A 26,720-nucleotide genomic window follows, 5' to 3' on the forward strand; every position below is an offset into this window, starting at 1 on the left:
CTTTGTGTTTATATTATTTAGCATGACTTAGATTTTGGTTACTATTACTTTGGGTTTGCTGCTGGGTTTGCACTAGCTACAACTAAAACACTGAAACTACGATGCTCTTGCTATATGTATAAAAATTGTAGCAATGGATTAATGGAGAGTATCTTGTAAACGACTAAGATTACATGACAAGGTCATGTTAATTTTGGTTTCTAGTGTGAAATTAGCATGAACTTTCTCGATGGGCAATGGATCAACAGTAATCAACTTTTCTTTTCCTGGACTGTAATGTCTAGGCCTAAATAAGGTATCTAATGGGCTTTCCTTGTTTACAGATAGGCCCAATTTCCAATAAACTCTTTTTCTTGATGACGGGTGCATGAATCATATGGGTCGTCGCTGGTTGGGGGCATTTGCCCCTCCAAACCCCTAAAGTTTGTCAGGATGACTTGGACCGCCAAAATTTGATGGTTCGTCTTCGTCATTTTTCGAAAATTGGTCACAGAATAATCATCATCAGTCCATTAGCTAAAGACTATCTTTCTTTATAACTAGATTTTGTGCCCGTGCTACGCACCGGGCAGACTCAAAACCATCCTACGCACCGTGCTTAGAATTTTTGATTTGATGTGGCTCGGCTTCGCCTCGTCCATGCTTGGCTCAACTTCGTCCCGTCCCGATGCATGCTTAGAATTTTTGATTTGGTGTGGCTCGGCTTCGCCTTGCCCCGTCCCAATGCATGCTTGACTCAGCTTCGCCTCGCCCCATCCCAATGCATGCCTGGAAAACTTTGCCTCTCCCCATCCCGATGCATGTTTGGCTCAGCTTCGCCTCGCCCGTCCCGATGTATGCTTGGCTCGGCTATCGATGCAGTAAGATAATTCTGCAGATGAAATGATGGAGCAAGCAAATTTGTATAAGCCAAAAACAGGAAGATGATGTACACACTTCTCTTGTGGTAGTATCCTTGCCATTATTAGTTCCAAGCTAAACTAAACAAATGGCTTCAAAAAGCTAGAGTGTTAACCTAAATAAAAGTCTCAAACACAAGGAAATGCAACAGCCTAGGAGGAAAATAAACAATGCAGTACATTTTCTTATTATAACTTACCTGAACTACGCACTATTTTAGATCATTCACTCTTGGCACATTACACCTAGCACATCGACACTAAACTAAACAAAATGGCTACAATAAGCTCGAGTGTTAACCTAAATAAAAGTCTCAAACACACAGAAATGCAACAGCCTAGGAGGAAAAAAACAAAACAAAAACAATGCAGTACATTTTCTTATTACAACTTACCTGAACTACGTACTATTTTAGATCATTCACGCTTAGCACATTCCAAGATTAAGTTTTCATGCCAAAAATTGTACCTGCAAAATTAAACTACACAATAAGAAAAAATAAAACCCTAGCCAAGCCCGTAAAACATAAATCAAGAGAAAAAAAAATCAAAAATCAGAAGAAAGCAGAGAAACCCTAAACTATGTTTGTTTTGGCATGAAAATTCCTAACCGAGCCTGTCAGCACACCGGTGAACCAATCCCTTAGGACATAAATCAAGAGAAAAATATGCGTTAAGAAAAACAGCGAAACTTTGAAATGTTAGTTTACTTGTCTGCGCTATACATATCTGCTTAACCACATATCTGCAACTAATATATCATGATATATACGAAATTATGAATCCTCACATTTCATATTTTTTCAAAAGGAAAGTGTGCTCAGATGCCATATCTTCACCCCCATTAATATAAATAATTCTTCCCATGTAGCAGTAAAATATGTCTTCGACCAATGTAAGTATCTTCCCGGTGCCACACTCCTATCCCAGCTCCAGGCGCCCGGAAGTGATTGTTGGATGAACACATATTTTCTTCGATAATTTTAAACAAAATTATGTGTCAAAGAAATTTGTAAGGGACTATGAAAATAGTCGGTGCAATTTTGTGTCATTATAAAGAATAAGAAGAACAGAAAATGCAGATTCTGGATTTATTTTGCCCTTTCAATGGATGTAACTATGTTGTGGTTATAATAGCCAAATGAGTGTTATTGTGGGTTCTACAACGAATAGTATGCATGATCGGTCTGATACAAACACTTGGAATGGCTCATATTTATTGCGCACAAATTAGTTATTGTTTTTTTTTTTACCATAAAATATAGTTGAGCGTTGTACAATCATTGAAACCCTATTGCTTGGTTTTTGAGACTTATAATGCTTTCTTACGATGCTCGAGTCTTACAATGCTTTCGTATGATTCCATCAGCACTGCATTTACCTTTCGCAAGAAATTTGCATGGAGAAAAACAATTTATTGTACTCATCCATGATCTTAAGTAATTGTCTATCACTTAGTCTTCCACTTATGTTATTCATCCGGTGTGTGTGCACCGGGTTAGAGGCTTGTATTCCATAATACGAGTATTACTTTACAAACTTGGGACTACAATATCCAGCAATCCTTCGCTAGTCACTGTTCAAGGTAGAGAATCATGATGTTAATGGCAAAGAACACGATTCGACATTAGTTCTACTTCAAACTGACCAAGGTCCAAGAAGACAACATACAAACCACTCGGGTTACACAAACCACTGGGGTTACAATAGTTTTTATCCAATGAAGACGAGTACCTAGCTCAGCTGATCGTCCTCATTCCACAAAGTTTCATACATTTTAGAAGATTCCAGGTTTGAGCCGCCAATGATGTAGTACATTATTAAAGCTTAGCTTGTTACGCTTAATACTCTCATTAAATTAATTTTTTTTTTTAAAGTTCTCATATTTTCACTCCATTTTGAATTCTATTCATAAATCCTTCCTAAAGATAATTGTTATAGGGTAAGCTAAATCAATTTGGGAAAGATGACTATAGTCGATTAATATTGACTAGATTTGTGGCCGTTCTACGTACTGGGCATATTCATTTTTAGCTTGGTGTGTGCGAGGTTTCGCCCCTGCTGTGGCGATGTATTTTTGATTTGGTGTAAGCAGGGCTTCGCCCTGGCCGTGACGATGTATTTTCGATTTGGTGTACGCGCGGCTTCGCCCCGCCCCGTAGCGATGCATTTTTTATTTGGTGTAAGCGGGGCTTCGCCCCGCCCCGTGGAGATGTATTTTTGATTAGGTGTGTCGGGGAAAATTCATTAAACAGGTTGAAAATATATGCAGATTCTATTTTTTTCTTTTAACTTGGTGTGCGCGAGGCTTCGCCCCGCCCAATGGCAATGGATTTTCAGTTTAGTGCGCGAGGCTTTTCCCCGCCCCGTGGATCGCATTTTGATTTGGTGTGGCGAGTTAAATACATTAAATAGGTGGAGGATATATGCAAATTTTATTAATTTTTTCTTTTTATTTTCGCAGAAAATATATGGATTTTTTTCCACTTTATACATTAATTTGAAAATAGTCCTTATATAGTAATTATTCGATTTCCAAATTGAATTTGTACCTCCATAAAATTTCAAACACGGTAAGTTATGTTTTCCTTTTAGGTTGTAATTTTTTAAATCAATCATACGGTTGTCAAGTGTCCTCACCTAAATATTGTCACTTCTTGAATTCCAAATTTAATTTGGTTTCCTTTTTTTAATCTTTTTCTTATTCCTTTTAAACCAATCTTTTGTTGTTATTATCCTTACCAAAATTCTCATTTCACATCTTATTCCTTTTAAACCAGTCGTTCATTGCTAAGTGTCCTCACCAAAATTCTCATTTCACAAAACTCAAAAAAGGCATATTTCGACCAGTGAGAAGTGAGGGTTTCCTCACCGTTCAACGTGGAAGCTTAATTTGTCTAGGCCTTTAACTCTTTAGATATTACGGTCAATATGGGTGGAAAAGTGATTCTCAGTATTGGTTCCTTTATTACACGGGCAAGGGGTAATAATCGAGATCCGATTGAAAAACAAAAACTTAAAGCCCCCGTAAATTTACTCCAAGGTCTCTACTTAATTTTATAATAGATCGGCATTTCTTATAAATACTCTTTTTCTTCAATAGAAAACTACCGTATTAGATAGAAAACCTCTCGTAATAATCTGCTTCGTCACATCCATGTGCATAGTTTCCTCTAACATTCCATTGATTCTTGTTTGCTTTAAACAAGTTTTCAATATCTTGAACTCTCATTCAACAAGATTTTGAACTAACAATTACGGGACATTACTATACATACATGTATGTAAATAAAGAAACATATGATGAGATTGCTCAATTAGAACTACATGGCATACCAAGTTGCCAACAAGGTCGTGCACGTTGTGTTTGGCAAGAATAGGGTTCCAATTTATTGATCCGTCCCAAATTAGTTGACTTAGTAGTACACGTTAGAAATAATTTATCTCTCAAACTATACTATAAATATTCGTAAATTTTATATCATTAAAAAGCATTTTAAAACACATACGTATCAAATATAAACTTGTCAAAGTAATCGCTATTACATGAACCGCTAATACTGTCATTTTAAATCCAGTCATGACATTGAGCACCTACAACACAACCAACCTTTGGAATGGCCTTACTGTACTTGAACACGACTAGAATTTAACATGCAACTAAACTTTGATCATGTGAAGAATAGAGTATGATGTTTCGTATTACCTCCGTTTCTGGAAAAGTGTTACTTTCACTTTTTCAATTTGGCCTATTTTTAGGTTAAAATGAAAAAGTGAAAGTAACACTTTTATAGAAACGGAGGGAATAACATATATTATGACTTGAAACAGCATGCAGAGATCATTAGAAGCTAGATTACACATGTATAAATGATTTTCTTAGCGAGATGCAGTGTGGATAATGCTTTGTTGAAATATAATGAGGAGAACACAAAAGGTCGAAGCTGATACAAGTTGAGAAGTTGGAGAACATTGTAGAGTTATTATAGCTCAAATATAAAAGGCACGACACTTGGATATTCTAAATAGGTTACGAGTAACTTATCCATTATTCCGTTGCTGGTTTATAATTGGCTCAACCTAAGTTACTATATATGTCTTTGTAAAATAATTTAAGCTTGGCCATAGGCCTACACATGGAACTTGTAACGGTGAAGGTCGCATAACATGCTTGTTCAAAATAAAGAAAACGGAATAAGATTAGAACAAAGAAAAAAAAATTATTCATTCTCATGTACGAAAATGTTTGAACTGTAGATGAAAATGCAGAAGTAAATACATGATCAAGATAAAATCTGCAGTTCCTTATATAGGTCCAGTTCTAATTGCATAATCCAAGTCATCAGTCAAATCGTTTACATCCTCAATGCCCACAGATATGCGAATGAGATCTTCTGTCAAACCCCTGGCTTCCCGATCTGCAGCAGGTATGACCGAATGGGACATGAAGCAAGGCAAGCTAATGAGCGAATTCACACTCCCTAGAAAAAAATTAATAAAAGATTAGAAAATCAAGTTAGATCAGAAGTTAACAGTTTGGCAGTCCTGCAACCTCCAAATTAAGAAGAAAGAAACGATCTGCAATTTTTTCAAGAGGTAGGAAGGATGATTACCAAAACTGACTGTTATGTTGAAGTACTTGGTAGTTTCCACGATATGTTTTGAGAGTGCTACGGAACCCGTCACAAAGCTAAGCACAGAACCCGCTCCCTTTGCCTGAAAAAGGAAAAACCTCATTGTGAGATAGTCTCAAAAGTAAGAGAACGCAGAAACCTCGTACAGGGATCTATACCTGAGAATAGTGTAGAGCACGTCCAGGGTGGTCAGGGAGACCAGCATAGTTAACTTTCTTTACCCGAGGATTAGAAGCAAGATATTCAGCAATTTTTTGAGCATTCTCCTGCGGAACATATGAGGGTGAAAATCCGGGTTAAACACAAGCAAGATATCATAACTGAAATTGTAGCCCAGGAAAACTAATTCCTTAGAAATCAGGATGCACCTGCTGCTTTTCAACACGTAAAGGCATGGTTCTAATTCCTCGTAAGCAAACCCAGCAGTCAAATGGTGCCAAAACAGCCCCTTCTGCAATTTGCAGGAAAGCTATTTCTTTTGCCAAGCTGATGAACAAAGGATAACGGGAACAAAAAAATGTGTCAAAACAAGAAATACGGATAGGATCACATATTAGTGAGCGGAATGGGATCTATATCTTGTCCAACATGACAAGAAGTGGATTCAACATATCAAATAGCTACGGAAGCGTCATTACTTAACCAAAGGAAAATTTTCTATCACATGCACGGGAAAACTACTAAAGCTGAGGGCGCAAACCTTTCTCTTTTCACAGCAAGGACTCCTGCCATGACATCAGCATGCCCAGATATAAACTTGGTAGCTGAGTGCATCACGATATCTGCAAAAGATAGAGATTAAGTAAAAGGCGAAATAGAACCTCAGCCGCAATATGTTGTAATTGCAATTTTTTCCAACCATAGGATGTTTATTGCAATTACCTGCTCCAAGTTCTAATGGCTGAGACAACACAGAGGACAGTATACTATTATCCACCAGCACAAGGGCATCATTTGCATGAGCAATCTCGGCTATTTTCTGGACATGAAAAAGGAAGCCATGTTTGAGAAAATGCTTTAATGTATCTGAGATTAAATAAAAACAATAAGGAGATTCAAAGAAAAACAAATTAAAAGGTTATACCCAAACATGGTAACAAAATTTGGTTAAATTTTGCAAAATTAGTCATACCCAGATTACAAATCGAACACAGATGAAGTCAGTTTCTTACCCTTATATCAGATATTTGAAGCTGGGGGTTAGTTGGACTCTCCAACCACACTAGCTTTGTCCAGGGACCGACAGCAGCTGCAACCGCACTTAGATCAGTCATATCCACACGCCTGCATATGGAAAGCATTCTTACCACTTCTTGCATTAAGTAACAATTACAAATCAAACTTCAAGAAGAGAAATTGGGTACTAACTTTACTACTACTCCTCTCCCTGGAAGTATTTGTGAAAGAAATCGATCAGAACCACCATACATGTCATTTCCAGAAACAACTTCTTGGCCTAGAATTAATTGATTCATCTTATTATTCACTAGACAAAGAACATGCATATGGGCAGTAAAAGAAAGTTATCAAGAGTGAGCAAGTACCAGCTCCAACCAGATGGGTCACAGCAGCCAAAGCCGCCACTCCAGTAGAAAAGCAAAATGCACGATCAGCCTTGTCAAGCTTGGCTAGGAGCCTGAACAATTTACAGCAAAACAACAAGTAATTTTTCGCAAGTAGCCCTTGCAAAGCATCAAGAACAAACTACACATTTACAATAAAAAATTAATAAACATAATTGACAGAGAAAAACAATGATTGCGACCTTTCCAACATGTCCCGTGTAGGATTCGCTTTTCTACTATAGGCATAAGGGCCACACTCTGTTCCACAAGGCTGCAGCCAAAATAAATTAAAGCAGAAACGCATGAAATCTTAAAATTGATCAAAATTAATACACAACTAAATTGAAAAATACCTGCTTAAATGTAGCTGTTTGATAAATAGGAGTACTAGAAGCACCAAAAGGATCTAATTTGTTTTCAAAATTCATGATAGTTGTTGAAATACTTGGTTCCTTAATATTCACCTCCACATCTGCAAACAACCAAATGAAACAACAGTATATAAAGAACTTTTAACAAAAATGCCTCTTAAACAAGCAAATCTGTAGAAGATGCACAAACCATGAAAACATTCACAGACACTCTCAACCGAAGCTGATGCTGTCACATCCATATCATCTCTTTTGTTATTAGTGCAACCCAATTGTAAACTCTTGTTAGGAAACTCATATTGAAACAACTTCCTGGTAAATCCAAACCCCTTGCCAGAAATTCCATGCACACCCTTATAGATGACAGTATACAAAAAAATGATAATCAGAGAAAAAAACATACAAAGAGAAGGAGAGCAGTGAGAAATACAAAAACAATTTCCATGTTCATTAAGGTGGGAAGGATGAGAGCAGAAATAAGGGTTGAAGGTGGACACAGCCATTGCTTGAACCCTAGATGAAAGTATGAAACCTAGAGCTTCACTTTAGTCACTGCTGCAAGAATAGAGTCAGTACAGGAATCTTCCAAAGTCACTGCAGAGGAGTTTGTTGAAACTGCAGATAATAAGAAGCTTTGGAGATATGAATAGTGCAAAACATGTGTGAACATATAGATAGATCCAAAAGGTGTTACTGAATATATTCTTCTTGATTTCTCCTCCTCATCAGAGAATAAGTATAGTTGCATCACTCTAGATGAAACATGAGTGTTATCACCAACTGGGCCTAATTTTGCAAGTCCAAAATCAGAAATCTACTATCTTAGGATTTTGGTAATTCAACCAACTAACCATCACTAACACAATTCCCACTCCCACACAACCCCTATTAAAAAAAAAAAAAAAACATTAAAGTGTCAAACAATGTCCCCTGTAATGGCAGGTAAATAGGGGTGATTTTGCAATTAACAGCATTAAATCCAACAACAAAAAGGCTGGGAGATATAAATGTAGAAGATATTGGCAATTGACAAGCAATATCTACTTAATTAGATGCAGAAGATATAAGCAATTCACAAGCAATATCTGCTGAATCTGCTCAACAATTACAACCATAATTGTACAAAGATCAAGTACCAATATTACAGCATCAATTCTTATCCAGGCTATCTTAATCTCAGTGCTAAATAAACTCTTTTCTTCTTTTTAGAATCTTATCAAACAACTAAAAAGTATTACATATATGCCCAAATCAGAACCAGCAATATGATTAGAAAAAAAACTAAGAGGAATAAAAAATTTACAATGCCCAAATCAGAACCACCAAAGCCAATCGAGAGGAAAAATCATAATGCCCACCGTCAATTCGTATCTATCCAACACAACTCACCCTTATTGATCAGCTTCTTATACCACAATAAGAGACATATATATGTACTTAATCTTCTTTTCCGAACTCAAGATACATGAAAGAATGTACATCAGAAAGATGTTAATAGTTTCCCATAATCAGTTGGTGCCAGTATTCTAGACTATCAGACATCTTTCCCCGGTTACCAGTTTCTACATTTACACTCATAAGAAGGATACTCTTTGGTTCTAATGTCTCCGCCCTATCTAACTTACTTTTGAGAGGAAATATTATAATGCTGTATAGGTATGTAGATGTGAAATGTTCCCAGTAATCCATTTGAGCAGCAAATCAAAAATCAAAGAGTTTTCGGATCACAGAGATTCAGAAGAAAAAGAAGCGAAAAAAGGCGGAGTTGTAGTTTGGTTGGATGAGATAGAGATTAGAAAGTGTTGCTCCTGTAGTTTATGATTAGTTTATATAGGTAAAAAAGGAACAACCCTAATATGTTTCCCTTATCCCTTAGGCCTTAGCAAAGGCAGCTACTAGCAACTTTAATGTAGCACAACTAGAGGCCCACAGAATTAGCCCACTTAACATAAACATCCGAAACCAAAACTGATTTTCAGCTGGAGCTCGAAAAGACATTAGAAACAAGAAATTTCCTTTTGACGAAAAGGTTAAGATATTTTTGAATAAAGAAAGATAAGAGGAGCGCCTAGGCGAAACAAAAGGAAGGGCACAAAGGTAACTCCAAACAGCCAGAAATAACACCAAAAGAGAGGGCTAACAAGCGAAACCTCGACAGCAACATCATGACAGGGTCACAAATCCTAAAAAACAAGAATGAAACCTTGAAACCAAATTCCTGAAATGGCCTAGTGGCTATTCCCTTTCTCGAGAGCACATTCAAAGTAATAGTGGCTTAGTAGATTACATTTCAGACAAAAAACACAGTTCCTATCCAAGTTCCTCAATTCAGAAATCGAACACTACAGCTAGGCTCGGTACTTTAATTCTCTATAATATGCCGAGTAACATGTGTTGGAGAAAAAAGAGTTTTAACTAAAAGTTTTTGGTCCTGGTATGGTTTGATCTTATGACCTAAGGGTTTTATGGATACTCATTTTTTTTTAAGTGAATGAATCTCTTTAATTCCACATTGGGCATACTAGAGTAAAACGGGTGGGGAAAACGATACATATTCCAACCCATGAATATGTGCGTATACCATGCACCAAGTCTTATGTTTATGTCTCTATGTTTACTTGGATTTATTTTTACGAGTTTTCTTTAGGAAACAATTTCCAAAATTAATTTCTCTAAGTGTTTATTCGTGGGAGAATTCCTTTTCCGTTTTTAATTTCCTTCTTTTAATCATCTTCTTGCTTTGTTTTACGCGACGTGCTCACTTCAATCCTTGTTGCTAAGTTCAAGAGTGGGTAACCTTTGTTGTACTAACTCAAGTTATATCGGGCAGTCTTATCCTGCACACATTTTCGCTGTGAGGGGTTTAGCACTACTCATATTGAGTATACCCGCGAACTAATGTGTTAAAGATAACTTGTTGAACTTGTGATTCTTCCCTTGTCAAGTTGTTTCGGTAGAGTTGTTTTTATTCAGTTCATTAGATATTATTTTTTTCTTACATCTAACGTGTTGTTCATTGTTGCAAGATTCCGACAATCTTAACACATTAGTATTCCCTATAACAATGACAATTAAGATCGACGTTGAAAGACCACAGAAGTTTAACGGAAAGGATTTCAAGGGATGGCAATCAAAGATGTTTTTTTTCCGAGCCATCGTGAATTGGACGCAGAACTGATTCCTTTAGATAAATTGGTGAATGTTGAAGTTATTAATGATGATAATAAACCATATTACATAAGGGCTTATTATATGGCTAAAAATCATATCATGAACTGTTTGGAAGATGCGATGTATCATTTATATAATGCTAAAGAAAATTTCATTATTTATGATTTTTGGTCTGCATTAGAAGCAAAGTATCAAGCAGAGACTGCTGGTAGCAAGAAATTTTAGTAGCAAAGTGTATGGATTTCAAGATCACGAATGATAATCTTGTTATTGAACTTCTTTAACTTCAACAAATCATAAACGAAATACTTGCTAAGGTATGCTTATTGATGAGATGTTTCAAGTTTATGTTGTGATAGAAGAATTATCATCTTCTTGGTCGGAGTACAAGAGAAAACTAAGACATGAAACTGGTGAGATCAACATGGTTGAATTAGGTAAGAAGATTCAAGTGGAAGTCCTATTCTGCACCAAAGACAAGTACGTGTCATCTGCAATGGACATGACTAACAAGGCGCATATTACTCTGTTTTTCATGTAAATAGGGTTTCCCTGTTTGTTGGGGGTTGGTGTACATTCCTTTACATGGGGCCTTCCCTTGGATAAAGCCGTTGAGTGCAAGCGGACTAAATATCTTGATGTATTTAGCACCAATGGATATAGTTTTGGTACCCTACCTTTTACTACCTGGGGCTAACTTGGTATTTGAACTATTGAGTTTTTGAAAAGGTTGAAGAACTACATACTTAGGCATGTTGTTAATATTAATGTTGAAAATTTGTTTTTCGTTTGAATATGATTAGTTATTCAAAAAGATGTTGAAGCCCAACTTGTTGCTAGGCTCTTAACTGGTTTCTTTTAATATATGTTTCTTCTTTAGACAAAATCCTTTCATAATAATAATAATAATAATGTAGAAATCAGGGATGTGATGATTTGTAGTTCATACTATGGGTCGTTGTTAAAAAAACTAAAAAGGTTGTTAGAAAACTCAAAAGAGTTAATAAACATCCTATGATCTATGAAAAACTGTGTTTATAAATATTATCTAATAGCCATTGGAATGAGATAATCATAAAAGACTCACAACTTGATACTTTATCCGGGGAAACAAACTAATTCTAAAAAATAGTAATTCTCCGGTAATGCCTACATGTTTTCCGCAAGGTATCACATAAACTTTGAAAGAGGTACAAAAGTTTCCATTGAATGAGAAACATATTCTAAACCAAACTCTGGTTTGAAGTGTTCGTCTAACTATGATGAGGAAGACACGGGTGAGAAACGTAACATATTACACCATGGACATTAGTCATCTTCCTCTTTAAAATAGGAAGTTACCAATGACAATTAGAAACCCTTGAGTGTAGACTCATAGAGTCATAGTACTATGGTGTTAAAGACAAGCTGTTTTTTGAGAATTTGTCCAAATATTTTCAGAAGCTTTGTGTTCGAAGACCGCTGAATTTTGAAAACTTGTTCAAGATCTCGAAAACTTGAGAAAAAACTTGCTACACCTAAAGTAATTAAGTAATGACTCTCAATGAATATCGAGTCTTGAAGACAAAATAAGTGCTCGTCTTTTTCAAGTAAAAAAATTAAAAAAGCTCGAAAAGCTGCTCATGGAAAAGTCAAAATATTGGAAAAAAAAAACCTGAAAAATATTCAAAGATAGCTCCACCAAACTAACCCCTAGTTAGCAATTCGGGATTCGTCAAACATACGGAACGGTAAATGTACGAGTATTATACGGTTTTGTAAAATCCAGATTCGGTCCAAAATTCGATCAACGGGACGTGATTCGTCAGTAATTCGGAACGGCATACGTACGTGTATAATTCGATTTATAAATGTGAGTTCGGCTCTGAAAATTCGGTATCTATATATAACAAATAATTTGTATTTATAAGGTCATAGACCAATTTTTATGCATATGTGTGAGTTATTTAAAGAAAAAATAAACTTAATATGATGATATTAATAATATATACAACATTAGTTATCTAAGAGGACGTCGTATGGTGGTTTAGATGCTTGGTTAGTGAGTTTGAGATCTCTCTCACCTTCACCTTCAAATCTCTTCAGTCGTTTTTGTTTCATAAAAATTACAACACGTCTAATATTCGGTCGTGTATGCTCGGGAGGCAGTAAAGCCCAAAAAGTGGAGTCTTTGAAAAGTAAAAGCTAAAGAATTTATGGCGAATTAAGCGGACGTATCATTCGGGATACGTAAAATTCGTGAACGATTCGTAAATAATCCGGGATTGCCACATAATACGCGACTTGGGTTCGGAATTACAAACGTACGCGAATAAGACGGTAAAATTCGTGATACAGAAAAATTCGCGAATGATTCGCGAATCTTTCGCGAACTTACTAACTAGGAACTAACCTCAATATTATGAGAAAATTGATCAAAAGACTTTTTTGAGTTTATTATTATTAAAATACCCAATTGTTTTTAGCATTCAGATGTTAAACATATATGAAACTGGCTTCTCACTTTTTCTTAAACTACCTTATTCTATTGTGCAATTAAGTTGTACACTCCATAGACTAGAGGATCGAAAATCACATTTTTCTTAGATAAAAAACCTGAAAACTCTTATACTCAGGAGAATGCCTTATTCCCATAGCTATCTCATATGTCATGTGCACATGTGTACAGTTTCCTCCAACATTCCACCGGTTTCAGTTTGTTTTAAGCAAGTTTTTGATCTCCAGGACTCTAGTTCTGATAAGATTAGAAATAACAATAACAAGACATTATTATTTATAAACAATGATGGGGCGGAACTGTGGCCAGACTTAACCTCTCCGAAGCCACCCCCAATCATAAAAAGTTATTTTACTTTGGCCGTAACTGATAGCCTATTTTAGCTCAAGCCAGGTACTCATATAGTCACACCGGGTTACAAGCATAATTTTTTCTCCAAGCCATCCCAGTCTTGGATCCGGGTTCCACCGCTACAATGAAATTGCTCAATCCAAATTACATGCCAAACAAGGTCTTGTACATTCTGTTTAGCAGATGGGCACTAGCATACATGACTTTTCTATAGTCAATATAATGCATCAGGTTAAGGGTTGAATTTTCTCCTTATACAATTGAAATATTTTGTCAACAGCAACGGAGAAACCTCCCATTACTGGGCTTGGGTCAGGAACATATCTTAGAGCAGGAGCAATGCATTTTGGGCTGCACGCCCAGTAAGAAAAGAAGATTTGCAGAATCATGATAGCCATTTTGATTTTGAGCCTGACATCCTCAACTAAGTTAAACTTGATCTTCCGGATCATGCAATAACTATGTGATCAGGTAAGGAATATGAGAAGTTATGTACCATATGGCTGCTTCATATTATAAATGACTTGACTAATTCAGCATCCACAAAGTTACGGACCATCCAAATCTCATGTTGCAACACTATTAGTGTATATATATGCTTATCTCATGTTGCAACACTATTAGTGTATATATATGCTTCTTGTTATTCCTAGGAAGAAAGAGTTACACATTTAAATGGTCTTCCTAGTTGTAGAGTGCATATTAATTTTTCCTGAAATGAGAAAACGCCAAGTCAAGAAGTTGGAGAAAACTATAGAATTATTGTAAAAAATACTCGTTAGAGACGCCGGAGTGTTGACGTGTAAGATGGAGAATCTTGTTTTGTGAGAAGGTTTAAATTTTAGCGTAAACCAATTTTAACTTTAAATCATTCACTAGTTATGTATTATACGAACTTTTGATAGTTCCATTTTTTAAGGGAGGATTTGATGTGTTTCAGGTATTGAACTAACTAGAAAGCTTTTAAACCTTTAAGACTAATAGAGTCAATTGTCAGCAAAATAACCTGTCCATCAGATTCAGATTTTGTTCCACGGTGATCACTACTAGATGAACCGCCAATAAATGTTATCATTTTAAATCCAGTCATGAGCACCTTCCACAGAACCAATCTTGAAAAAAAAAGAAGCACAATTTAACATGCAACTAAATATTGATCATGTGAAGAATAGGGTACGATGTTTCATACATATATATTTTGACTTGACACAGCAGTGCTTTCAATTCAAATCTCATGTTGCAACACTTTTATATACACTTCTTGTTATTCAATGGAAGAACTAGCAAGATTCCATATTTAAATGTTTTTCTTAGCCAGATGCCGAGTGAATAATGTAATCATGGAGGAAACACCGAGGGTCGAACCCAATACAAGTCGAGAAGTTGGAGAAAACTGTAGAGTTATTGTAACTCAAATAAAAAAAAAAAAAACACAACACTGGATAACCCATCCCAAATAGTATTGGAGTTTAAATTCCGAATTATGCCATTGTTAATTTTTATGAATTATAATTTAGCTTGTAGTAATTTCTGGCGTATGCAAATATTTTAGATTTGCCATAAAAATTGTTAGAAATGGGCATCCCCAAATCAAAACATCAGGATATAGAGAAGTTTTAACAAAAAGCCTCCTAAACAAGCAAATCTGTAGAAGATGCAGACGAACCATCAAAGCATTCACAGACACTCTCAACCAAAGCTGATGTTCTAACATCCATATCATGTCGTTTGTTAGTAGTGCAACCCAATCGGAAATTCTTGTTAGGAAACTCAGATGGAAATAGTTTCTTGGTAAACCCGAACCCTTTGCCAAAAACTCCATGCACACCCTTATAGAGAACAATATAAAGAATAATGATAATCAGAGGAAAAAACATACAGACAGAAGGAGAGCAGTGAGAAATACAAAAACAGTTTCCCTGTTCGTTAAGGTGGGAAGGAAGAGAGCAGAAACAAGGGTTGAAGGTGGTCACAGACATTGCTTGAACCCAAGATGAAAGTATGAAACCTAGAGCTTGACTTTAATCACTGCTGCAAGAATATAGTCAGTACAGGAATCTTCCATAGTCACTGGCTCACTGCACAAAAGTTTGTTGAAACTCTAGATAATAAGAAGCTTTGGAGATATGCATAGAGCCAAAAAATGTGTTAACATATAGATAGATCCAAAAGATGTTACTGAATATTCTTCTTAATTTTTCCTCCTCATCAGAGAATAAGTATAGTTCCTTCACTCTAAATCTCTAAATGAAACGTGAGTGTTATCACCAACTTGGCCAAATTTTGGAAGTCCAAAATCGGAAGTCTACTATCTTAGGATTTTGATAATTTAACCAACAAACCATCACTAACACACTCCCACTCCAACACAACAATTGTAGGACGTTAGTCTGTAATCCTAAAAAGAAAAAAACATTACCCAGGTCAGAATGTCAAACAATGTCCCCTGTAATGGCAGGTAAATCGGGGTGATTATTCAATTAACGGCATTAAGTTGAACAGCAAAAAGGCTGGGACATATATAACTTTCAGATTTAAAAGATATCGGTAATTGATAATTGAACTTAATGCCGTAATTGACGGATGTAATGAAGCAATTCTAAGAGGAATTAAAAGACGATTAGATTAGTAATATAGCAGGGTTACTACGTACCATTTCCTGATTAGGCTTCTTGGTATGAGGAGACATGGAAAATGCATAGATTCAGCAGACTGACCAAACTATGTTGCTAGTTTCTTAGTGCACCAGATTGATATTTAGCAAGGGAACCGAATGTACCGATCGATTTGCTTAAGTTGACTTAAGATGTCTCTAGCAACCTAACCGCAACGGGAATTGAACCTCCAGCTATGAGCAAAGTGTTGTTTGATTTTATTAAATACCATTTGTTTTTTCAATACGGACAGCAAGGGATTTGAACCTCTAGCCTCTAACACCAGAGTTCAACCACTGTCCGACTGGACTATTCCCTTGCCAATTATTTCTAGGATTCTGATGTTAAACATATCTGAAATGTCTTCTTACATTTTCATAAAGTAACTCATGCTAGTATGCAATTAAATTTTACACTCCTAGACCAAATGAAGTTATGTTTTTCTTGGATAGAAAACCTAAACACTTGTGTATGAGAATGCCTCATTCCCATTCTTATCTCGTATGGATCATATGCCGATATGTGTAGTTTCCTCCAATATTCGTTTCAGTTTGTTTTAAGAAAGTTTTTGATCTCTAGAACTCTAATTCGACGAGAATTAGAAATAACAATAACGAGACATTATTATTTATAAACACGTGTTGGAATTGGTTAATCAGAATTGCATGGCAAACACGGTCATGTACATTCTGTTTAGCAGATGAGCTTTGATATAACACCGATCGGTCAAACATAATGCAGCAGATTAAGGGTTCAATTTGCTCCCTGTACAGTTGTACTGTTACTTTTTGTTGTTAAATTCTAATGGGTCAGTGACAGCTCGTAGAGCAGGAACAATGCTGCACGCCAGTAAGATAAGAAGATTATCATGAATCATAATAGCCATTTTGATTTTGAGCCTGAAATCCACAACTAAGTCATGCAAACCTTGATCTTCGAGATCATGCAATAACTATGTGATCATGTTAGGAATATGAGAAGTTACGGACCATATGTCTGCTTCATATCATAAATTATGACTTAAGTAATACAGCATACACAGAGCATTCCATCCAAATCGCATGTTGCAACAGTATTTCAGTAGTATATAATATGCTGCTTGCTATTCGAAGGAGGAAAGAGGTTACATGTTTAAACGGTCTTCTTAGGTGTAGAGTGCATACTATAAATTTGGCCTAAGATGAGAAAATGCCAAGCGACGATTCAAAGTAAAAGACGCTGTGATGTTACACCATATTGTGTAAGATGGAGAATTTTGTTCTTAAATGTACGGTTTCTTTTAAATTGGCTTTATCAATTTATCAAAGGAGGTTTAACTTCTTTTTCGAGAAAAAAAATTAAAGGTCACAAAATGGAAAAAGATTAGAACAAAGAAGAATTTTTTTTATTCATTCTCATATACGAAAATGTTTGAACTGTAGATCACAAGCCAGAAGAAATACATGCTCGAAGTAAAATCTGCAGTTCCTTATATAGGTCCAGTTCTAATTGCATAATCCAAGTCATCAATTAAATCATTTACATCCTCAATGCCCACGGATATGCGAATGAGATCTTCAGTCAAACCCCTGGCTTCACGATCTGCAGCAGGTATAACTGAATGGGACATGAAGCAGGGCAAGCTAATGAGAGACTTCACACTCCCTATAAAAAAGAAGAAGAATTGAAACTAAAATTAGGTCAGTGCAGTTAATAGTTTGGTAGCCCTGCAAGCTCCAAAAGTATTAAAAAAAAAACAAAGAAACGGCCAGCAATTTTTTCAAGTAGGAAGGACGATTACCAAAACTGACTGTTATGTTGAAGTACTTGGTAGTTTCCACGATATGTTTTGAGAGTGCTACTGACCCCGTCACAAAGCTAAGCACAGAACCGGCTCCCTTTGCCTGAAAAAGGAAAAACCTATTGTGAGATAGTCTCGAAAGTAATACAACGCAGAAACCTCGGACATGAATCTGTACCTGAGAATAGTGTAGAGCACGTCCAGGATGGTCAGGGAGACCAGCATAGTTGACTTTCTTCACCCGAGGATTAGAAGCAAGATATTCAGCAATTTTTTGAGCGTTCTCCTGCGGAACATATGAGGGTGAAAAATTCGTTACAATACTGAATTGGTAGCCCAATAAACTTATCCTTAAAAATGGAGCACCTGCTGCTTTTCAACGCGTAAAGCCATGGTTTTAATTCCCCGTAAGCAAATCCAGCAGTCAAATGGAGCTAAAACTGCCCCTTCAGCATTTTGCAGGAAAGCTATTTCTTTTGCTAAGCTGATGAATAAAACATCACGGAAACATATTAGAAAATGCGGATAGGGACACATAAAATATTAGTCAGTGGAATAGGATCTATATCTAATCCAACAACCAATGAGTCTAACATATCAAATACGGAAGCGTCATTTTCTTCGATATGGGAAAATTTTATATCAAATGCACAAAAAAGCTACTAGAGGGAAAAACCTTTCTCCTTTCACAGCAAGGACTCCTGCCATGACATCAGCATGCCCAGATATAAACTTGGTAGCTGAGTGCATCACAATATCTGCAAAGATGGAGATTAAGTATAAGGAAAAATAGAACCTCAGCGCAATATATTGAAATTCCAAATTTTTCCAACCGTAGGATGTTTATTGCAATTACCTGCTCCAAGCTCTAATGGCTGAGACAACACAGAGGACATTATACTGTTATCCACCAGCACAATGGCACCATTTGCATGAGCAATCTCCGCTATTTTCTGAACATTAAAAAAAAAAATGGAAGCCATGTTTGATAAGAAATCGATAAACTATAAGATATGAAACTCTTCATTGTAAAGCCTACTAATTTTGGTATTTGGCAGATCCATCCACCTTCTCCATTACCTCTTCTCTACATCAAGAGTTACTGAAGCCCAAAAGCATATCTCACAAAGAGACGAATATGAGAACAGTGAAATGGGAAAGTAGAATGATTTAGAATTGTTGTGCCTGACTTCCTTTTGGGAGGAGAATGGCAGAATTCTCAATGGAATTCGGAGCTTGAATATTGGAATTTCAGAATTCATATATGAGCAATTTTAAAAATTCTCAGGTGAATTGGGGTGTTCTTGGTGAGTATTCAGGAAATTTCCAACTTTCAAGGTAAAACGTGCAAATCACGGAAATGAAACACACTGCCTAGAGCTCACAGGCCCAAAGACGAATATCTACTGACCTAAGAAAAATCTATCCAGACCAAACTAATACATGCTGACCAGGTACAAACACTACATCCAGAAATGAGAATTAACAACAAACTCCAAATATTAAACTAAAGAGATTCAAACAAAAACAAACTAAAAAGTTATACCCAAACATGATATGAAAATTTGAGTATAACAACTACAAATGCCTTGGCCTCCTTATAAACGAAAAACATGTTACAATAGTTTGGGGAATTTTGTAAAATTAGTCGTAATTAACACAATAGTATTCTACCCATATTCAGCTCTTACCCTTATATCAGAAATTTGAAGCCGGGGGTTAGTTGGACTCTCCAACCACACTAGCTTTGTCCAGGGACCGATGGCAGCTGCAACTGCACTTAGATCAGTCATATCCACTCGCCTGCATATTGAAACATCCATTTAGAAGTTCTTGCATTAGATAACAATTGCAAAATCAAACCCCGAAAAGAGAAAGTGGACTAACTTTACTACTACTCCTCTCCCTGGAAGTACTTGTGAAAGCAATCGATCCGAACCACCATACATGTCATTTCCAGAAACAACTTCTTGGCCTAAAATTCATTGATTTATTTTTTTGATCACTATAAACAGAACATGCATATTGGGAGTAAAACAACATTGGAAGGAGTGAGAAAATACCACTTCCAACAAGATGGGTCACAGCAGCCAAAGCTGCCATTCCAGTAGAAAAGCAAAATGCGCGATCTGCCTTATCAAGCTTGGCTAAGAGCCTGAACATATTACAACAAGACAATAACTTCACAACTAGCCCTTGCAAAATCATCAAGAACAAATTACACATCCCCACATAACCAGATTCATGAAGGGAATTGCCAAAGAAAAAAAATTCAGACCTTTCCAACATGTCCCGTGTAGGATTTGCACTTCTACTATAGTCATAAGGACCATATTCTGTTCCACAAGGCTGCAGCCAAAAGGAAAGCAGAGGTGCATGCAATTTTAAAATGGATCAAAAACAGTAAATAATCCAAATTCACAGATCAAGAAACATGCATAAATGAGAACTCACCTGTTTAAATGTAGCTGTTTGATAAATAGGAGTACTAGAAGCACCAAAAGGATCTAATTTGTTCTCGAAATTCATTATAGTTGTTGAAACACTAGGTTCCATAACATTCACTTCCACATCTGCAAAACAACAAATCAAACAACAATTAATACATAGAAAACTGCGATAAAACCTTCTTAATCAAGCAAATCTGTAGAAGAGGCACAACCATCAAAACATTCAGAGATACTCTCAGCCAAAGCTGATGTTTTAACATCCATATGATCTCTTTTATCATTAGTGCAACGCAATTGGAAACTCTTAGGAAACTCAGATGGAAACAACTTCTTGGTAAATCCGAACCCCTTGCCAGGAATTCCATTCAACACACCCTGAAAGAAAAAAAAATGATAATCAAAGAGAACAACAGAAAGAGAGCCCAAAAATGAAAGAGATCAGTGAGAAATGCAATTTTTTTACCTGTTCATTGTGATGGGAAGGAAGAGAGCAGAAACTGGGGTTGAAGGTAGACACAGCCATTGATTCAAGCTGTTGTGCAGAAGAAACCTACAGCTTTACTTAATTCACCACTGCAACTCTGCAAGAATACAGTCAGTAAAGGAATCTTCCAAAATCAGTGCACAGAAGTTTGTTGTAACTGTAGTCAGTAGAGAGCTTTAGAAATGCGGATTGATCAAAAGTGGTGTTAACATATATATATATATATAGATACATAGATAGATCCAAGATACTGAATCCAAAATGATAGTACTGAATATTCTTCTTGATATCTCCTCCACATCAGAGATGGTATATCACAAGATTATTACGAGGCTGCTCATTATTAATTGTGTTTCCTTATTTGACTCACTAAAAGAAAACGGCTTGCTTAATGCCGATAATTGCTTAATTAATATAGTATATTGTTAGGCAACAGTGGTCCTGGTCTAACTTTATGACTGGATACACATATCCTACTTGATCTCATTTGACTCATCACATTGTCATACATGAGATCATATTAATCCTCCTAAACTAAATCCAGTTTCAAAAAAGGGTCCCACCTCTCCACATCAAATTAGTAATTTCCAGGTGCACATGCTTTTGGATACATGCTCGTGCATACTCCTACCTGGACATGTCAATTACTTGGGACAAAGAACCTGTCAAGCTAAGTGTTTGTTAAAAACACGCAAATAGCGAGTAAGTAGCGTGTTTTCTATAATTTTTTTTTTCTTTTTGATCAAAGTTGTTTTTGAACAAGCAAGAAAAAAAATATTAGAAAGTGAGTAATCCTTGTCACAAGACTCAAAACCAAACCAAATGGAATTCACTGTCAAAATTTTAATCAAATGAATACTAGTAAAAGTGTTTGCTGAACAAGCAAATGCTAGAAAGTGAGTAATCCTTGTCACTAAATTTTCCCGATTTCATCAATTGGGCAGCGCTCATGAGCTTTCCAAGCACAATTGGGTGAACTTCCTTCCAAGAATAGCCATCGCAGTGAGTGGAATTCCTGATTGAATTTGAAGGAGAAAATGACAAATAGAATATGTATGGCCCTATGGGCACTTTGTACTTGATTGTTATTTTAGGAGAAAATAACAAAGAGAAAGGATATGGGCACTTTATAGCTGATTGAAATTTAGGGAGAAAGTAACAAATAGAAAAGATATGGACACGAACCTTTCACCACATGGCGTCGTCGGATCGTATACTTCTATTTGCTCGATAAAGAGTCGGATCGTATACTTCTATTTGCTCGATAAAGAATAAATTTTATAAAAGATACGGAAGCAGCCAACGAAAACTAAGCAGCACAGGGGGTTTGAAGAATAAGTAGCCTTGGAAGTCCACAGAAACACCTTGATTTTTATCTCAGTAACAATTTCCTCGAATTATTTCTCTTGGCAGTTCAAAGTATGAGCATTACATTCGAGCCTGATGAACCACATAATAGCAGCAGGGGGTCTCAATTTCTTTACCACGGCAAGAGTGACAAGGAGGACCAGTTCCTCATTAGTTCCATAGTATATAGTACCCTGAAGGTTCATAGCAATACCTTCACCTTTGAAGAAGAAACATCGAATCTGCCTGGAGAAAGAGCATGAGCGGAAATGTGGCTGACTCAGCAATGGATTACAGAGGCAGCAGAAATAAATAGCCTGATTCCCACTACAAGTAACTAAACTAGAGTTGCGCTTTTGGAGATGGACCATTGTTGGCAGCCTATTTGGAGCATTTTCCCAAAGAAAGAAGGCCACCTTCTGAGGTCAGAATCTACACCACGTTTTACGAGATGGAAAATCCTAAGTGCCAGAAGTAGTAGAAGAACCTGCCAAGTATGAAATTCAGCTTTTAAGTTGCCTGACTTGTGCACAGTGCACACCAGTGATCATTTTCAGCAAGATGAAACACAATGGCGCAAAGGTACAAAGTTCTGCAATTTCCACATCAGAAAATCTTCTGTGGGATGCGTTATACAGTTGCCTGACCTAAATCTCAGGCTAGACCATCTGCAGATGCGTTATACAGTTGCAAAAAAGAGAGATGTTTACTCTGCGGAAGTTTATAGGGGACAGAGAACTTTGCATATTTCCCTGACTGCACCATTATCTTCCAAAAGACGAACCTTGTATCCTTTACCAATCTTGAAGTGAAAGTTCGAATAGAATTCCTCTTCGACAGCTCCAATATGCTTCCAAACGCTGAGCACCGTAAGGATTTTTAGCCTCCTTAGTTCTCCAGCAGTAGTCAGAAACCATATTCCTCTATAATATATTAATAATTGACCACAATACACAAAGCATTGTCCTCCTTACCCAAGCGCCAACACCACTTCATAAGCAAACTTCTGTTCAACTTTTTAAGGCTTCTTATAGCTAGACCCCTCATAAATTGGTTGACACGCACGTTGCCAGCCCACTCAATGATGTTTCTTTCCATTAGCCGAGTCGTGCCAGAGGAAATCTGGAATGATTTTTCGATATTAGAAATAACAGATTGGAGTGGGACACACAAAGAGCGAGAAGAAATAAACTGGAATATGAAGAAGAATACTCTTAATGAGCCTACGGGAAAATTCCCCTTTCCAGGTTCCAAGTTGGCGTGGTATGTATACTAGTCGCTAGTAATTGAAGCCCATGACACCCATGATTGTGTTAATAGCAGCAACCCATTTGCATCTAGTCCTCAGGGCCATTATCGCAGGTTATATAAGACACCACAGGTAGCTAGAACACTAGGAAACAAATACTAAGTGTTACTCAGGTGAATTACAATGTTGAAGATATTTGCAGTTAAAGCAGCAACTTGAAGAAAAGGACACGTTGGGTTTAGTCGTCAGTAGTGGTCAATGGGCACAAAAGCAAAATGCATATGATTGCAATACTTTTTTTTTTAATACGAAAGGAAGAATTTCATTGAATTAGATGAATTACATAGATAGTCTATCATCCGCTAGAACTGATTCCAGCCAAAATGGCTTTAAATCTAGCCATTCCTCTGCATCTGAAATAGATAGAGCATGCTTAGCTAATGAATCAGCTACATTGTTTGCATCTCTATGAACAAAACTACAACTCCAAAATTGATCATGACTGGGATGGAAATCAAGCTTAAATTTTCCTTACAACTGGAAATACGAGCCTGTCTTATATATGGAGCAAACGGATGTCAGAACTAAATGTCACACTCAAAAAAATAGAGGAGACCTAAACTATATGCAGTGCAACTAATCGGTGATAAATAAGAGCGGATGAAAAAGCTGAGCGCTGCGAATATCAGCAACTACTTTAGTTAGACGGAGAATGACATCCAACATAACCAAGTCAAAGAGCAAAGGTTAATAGTTATTAATAGCATGGACACTACTTGGTCTCGTTGGCTAATGAGGTGACCCCTGTTTGTACAACATCAATTAAAAATTTCTGACTACCCGTCTCGAACGCAATAACTACAGTGTATTTTTTTATAATCAAGAAAAACCAAAAACGAACACATCAAAGCAAACCAAGCTCAACAACAACAATTCATGGAGAGAGAAAACAAGCCAACCTGTAAGATGTTAGCGACGTGCCGTGCCATTTTTACCCATACAGGATGGTATTCGCATTCAACCATTCCATGAGTCTTTCTTTTCCATCTGCGCACCCATTTAACACTTAGCATTCCATGATGATATGAGGCATTGACTTGGAATGCATCAAACAAATACAATAATAGAAAGATAAATTTCATTTTGAAAGTATAGACTAAAAAGTGTTTAGTTGCTAATTGTAAAAAAGGTGCTCAACAATGAAATCTACTGCTTCACATCCCACCACTCGGTCAATAACTTCTTCGCAGGCACCTCTATCAACATAATTTAACAATTTAGATATGCTGATACAGTTAAAATTCTCTAATTTAGCTGCTTAAACTCACGCAACCTAGTTTCAAGAGGCTGATCACCAGACATTAATAGGTTCAAATTTTTACACCCAATAATCTCTCCTTTAACTTAGCCGTTCGTTCCTCCCACTCCAAGACTAGTATATCAAAGAAATCGTGGTCATCAAAGCAATAACATTCAACGATTGAGTAAATACAAAGTCATCTCTTAAGTTGTACAACCACAGGCTCAAATGTACAAATCCCTCATCTAACATCAATTGTAAATTTCTGATAACCTTTTCCAATTCAATAACTACAATGTTATTTATAGTGAAGAAAAGGTACTAAAAATGAACACAACAAAGGCCATGTAAGTGAGACAGGGAGCTAACTACCCAACCTGTGTAATGTTAGTGACTTTCACCGTCTTCCTACCCCATACGGGTAATTCGGCTTTTTCACTCAACCATCCACATACCTCCCTAACAACACAGTCTAGTTCACTTGCAGGACCCATTTTGGGTTATGGCATGCCATGAAGACATGAGAAATTGACATCATTGCATCCTACAAATACAAAACTGTAAAGATGAATTGCTTGATAGAAATAGACTAAAAAGTGGAAAATTCAGGTGTTGAAAAATGAAATTTACCACTCAATTAGGTCGATAAGTTCTTCCCATGAACCTATGTCATACTCCTCCATGATTGAAGCAATTAAGACACGGCCAGCATACTCTAATTGCTCCCGTTTTTCATTCCACCCACACGAAGACATTTCATGGTTTTTGATCATGAAAGCACAGACATTCCATGATTGAGTCAATACAAGCTCGTTTCTAAACAAATTGTACAATTTGATTTGGAGTATTATCTGAAATCGGGAAAATTTATTTGCGTATCACCCCCTCTTCTTCCCTTCTTCGTTGATAGAGAGTGGATATGGCATGCCATGATTCTGAATTCTGACATTTTTCGTTGCAGAAGGATTTGAATTTTGAAAAAGGAAATAGCGAAAACCCTAGATTTCTAAATCACCACTTTTGAAACCAGATTTTATTTTTTAGGCACTCTTATCTACCGGTGCAAGCATTTACTGTTTTGGTATTTATCTTCTTAATTTATTCATCAATTTATTTAAATTAAAATGCTTTTTAATTTTAAATTTTTTTATATGAAATTAGTAGATTTAAATTGACCTCGGAAAGCAAATACAAATTTATTAACCAAAACATGACGATGTGGACGCTAACACTGTATATATTATTGAGTTTATATCTAAAGTATAACAGCGTGCATGCCATCTATTTCTATCTATTATATAAAGCCAACTAGGCTTACTGTAGCAGTGGAAGCTGTAAAAATGTGATTTCCAATTTTACCCTTATTTCATTTTTATTTTTTAAACTCAGCTAAATATATTGGGGGCATTAACATAATTTTGAGTATATCTTACAGAGTCTGAAATACAGACCAACACAGACTAATTTTCCATTACTGGATCTCCGACACTCAAATTTGTTCTTCTAAGTAACAAATTGCATTATATGACCTTCGTTGATAAAATCAGATCCTTGAGTTTTTCAACTAATTAAATGTATGAAGAATCAATTAAAATATAAATTCCTAGATTCATCATAATGCGTAGCTAAATTAGAGAATTGAATGATGCCTTCATATGGATTTAAGGAGAAAGAAAGGTAACGGTCAGAGCAGAGAGAGGGATGAATAAAAATGAATGAAAAAAAGAGAGGAAGAAGGTCGTAGAGGCGGGCAACAGAGGGAGGCTAAAGAAGAGTACCCAAATTGGGTTGAGGTTGAGGTTTTATACACTGATCACGATAGAAGTAAAATCCGTGTCAAACAGGCCGGCGTGGCCTGGCCTGCCTCTGATTGGCCTAGCCTGGGCCTGCATCCTGACCGGGGTTGGCCTGTCAATAAAGCTGGCCAGGCCAAGCCTGGCCTGGATCCTATTAAATGAGCCCAGCCTG

The 26,720-nt window shown here is 36.5% G+C and overlaps 2 protein-coding genes across 5 annotated transcripts; both read right to left on the minus strand.

Moving 5' to 3' along the window:
- Positions 1-5,136: 5,136 nt before the first annotated feature.
- Positions 5,137-17,028, minus strand: LOC113293997 (cystathionine beta-lyase, chloroplastic-like). Its single transcript, XM_026542433.1, has 16 exons — positions 16,928-17,028; positions 14,495-14,600; positions 8,321-8,354; positions 8,014-8,084; positions 7,660-7,822; positions 7,452-7,570; positions 7,299-7,369; positions 7,078-7,169; positions 6,902-6,989; positions 6,706-6,817; positions 6,416-6,512; positions 6,234-6,315; positions 5,902-6,019; positions 5,692-5,799; positions 5,513-5,615; positions 5,137-5,380 (listed from the first exon to the last, which is right to left on the minus strand). The coding sequence occupies exons 1-16, from the start codon at positions 17,026-17,028 to the stop codon at positions 5,205-5,207; spliced, it is 1,641 nt and encodes a 546-aa protein (XP_026398218.1). The 3' UTR covers positions 5,137-5,204.
- Positions 17,029-17,494: 466 nt separating this feature from the next.
- LOC113295043 (cystathionine beta-lyase, chloroplastic-like) lies at positions 17,495-25,806 on the minus strand. Of its 4 annotated transcripts, XM_026543403.1 has the most exons (20): positions 25,383-25,806; positions 25,130-25,296; positions 24,412-24,499; positions 23,416-23,596; positions 22,914-23,325; positions 22,042-22,690; positions 21,420-21,871; positions 20,836-20,953; positions 20,585-20,747; positions 20,377-20,495; positions 20,201-20,271; positions 19,986-20,077; positions 19,810-19,897; positions 19,614-19,725; positions 18,779-18,875; positions 18,599-18,680; positions 18,289-18,406; positions 18,101-18,208; positions 17,923-18,025; positions 17,495-17,786 (listed from the first exon to the last, which is right to left on the minus strand). In XM_026543403.1, the coding sequence occupies exons 8-20, from the start codon at positions 20,893-20,895 to the stop codon at positions 17,611-17,613; spliced, it is 1,389 nt and encodes a 462-aa protein (XP_026399188.1). In that variant the 5' UTR covers positions 20,896-20,953; positions 21,420-21,871; positions 22,042-22,690; positions 22,914-23,325; positions 23,416-23,596; positions 24,412-24,499; positions 25,130-25,296; positions 25,383-25,806; the 3' UTR covers positions 17,495-17,610. The 4 variants fall into 4 exon arrangements, 3 of the variants coding, with proteins under 3 accessions (XP_026399188.1, XP_026399190.1, XP_026399189.1); XR_003332763.1 differs by having other exon boundaries at positions 17,510-17,786; positions 17,923-18,041; positions 22,042-23,325; XM_026543405.1 differs by lacking the exon at positions 23,416-23,596 and having other exon boundaries at positions 22,042-23,325.
- Positions 25,807-26,720: the final 914 nt, after the last annotated feature.

This window comes from Papaver somniferum, chromosome 7 (assembly GCF_003573695.1).
Source record: "Papaver somniferum cultivar HN1 chromosome 7, ASM357369v1, whole genome shotgun sequence".
Taxonomy (NCBI): Eukaryota; Viridiplantae; Streptophyta; class Magnoliopsida; order Ranunculales; family Papaveraceae; genus Papaver; species Papaver somniferum.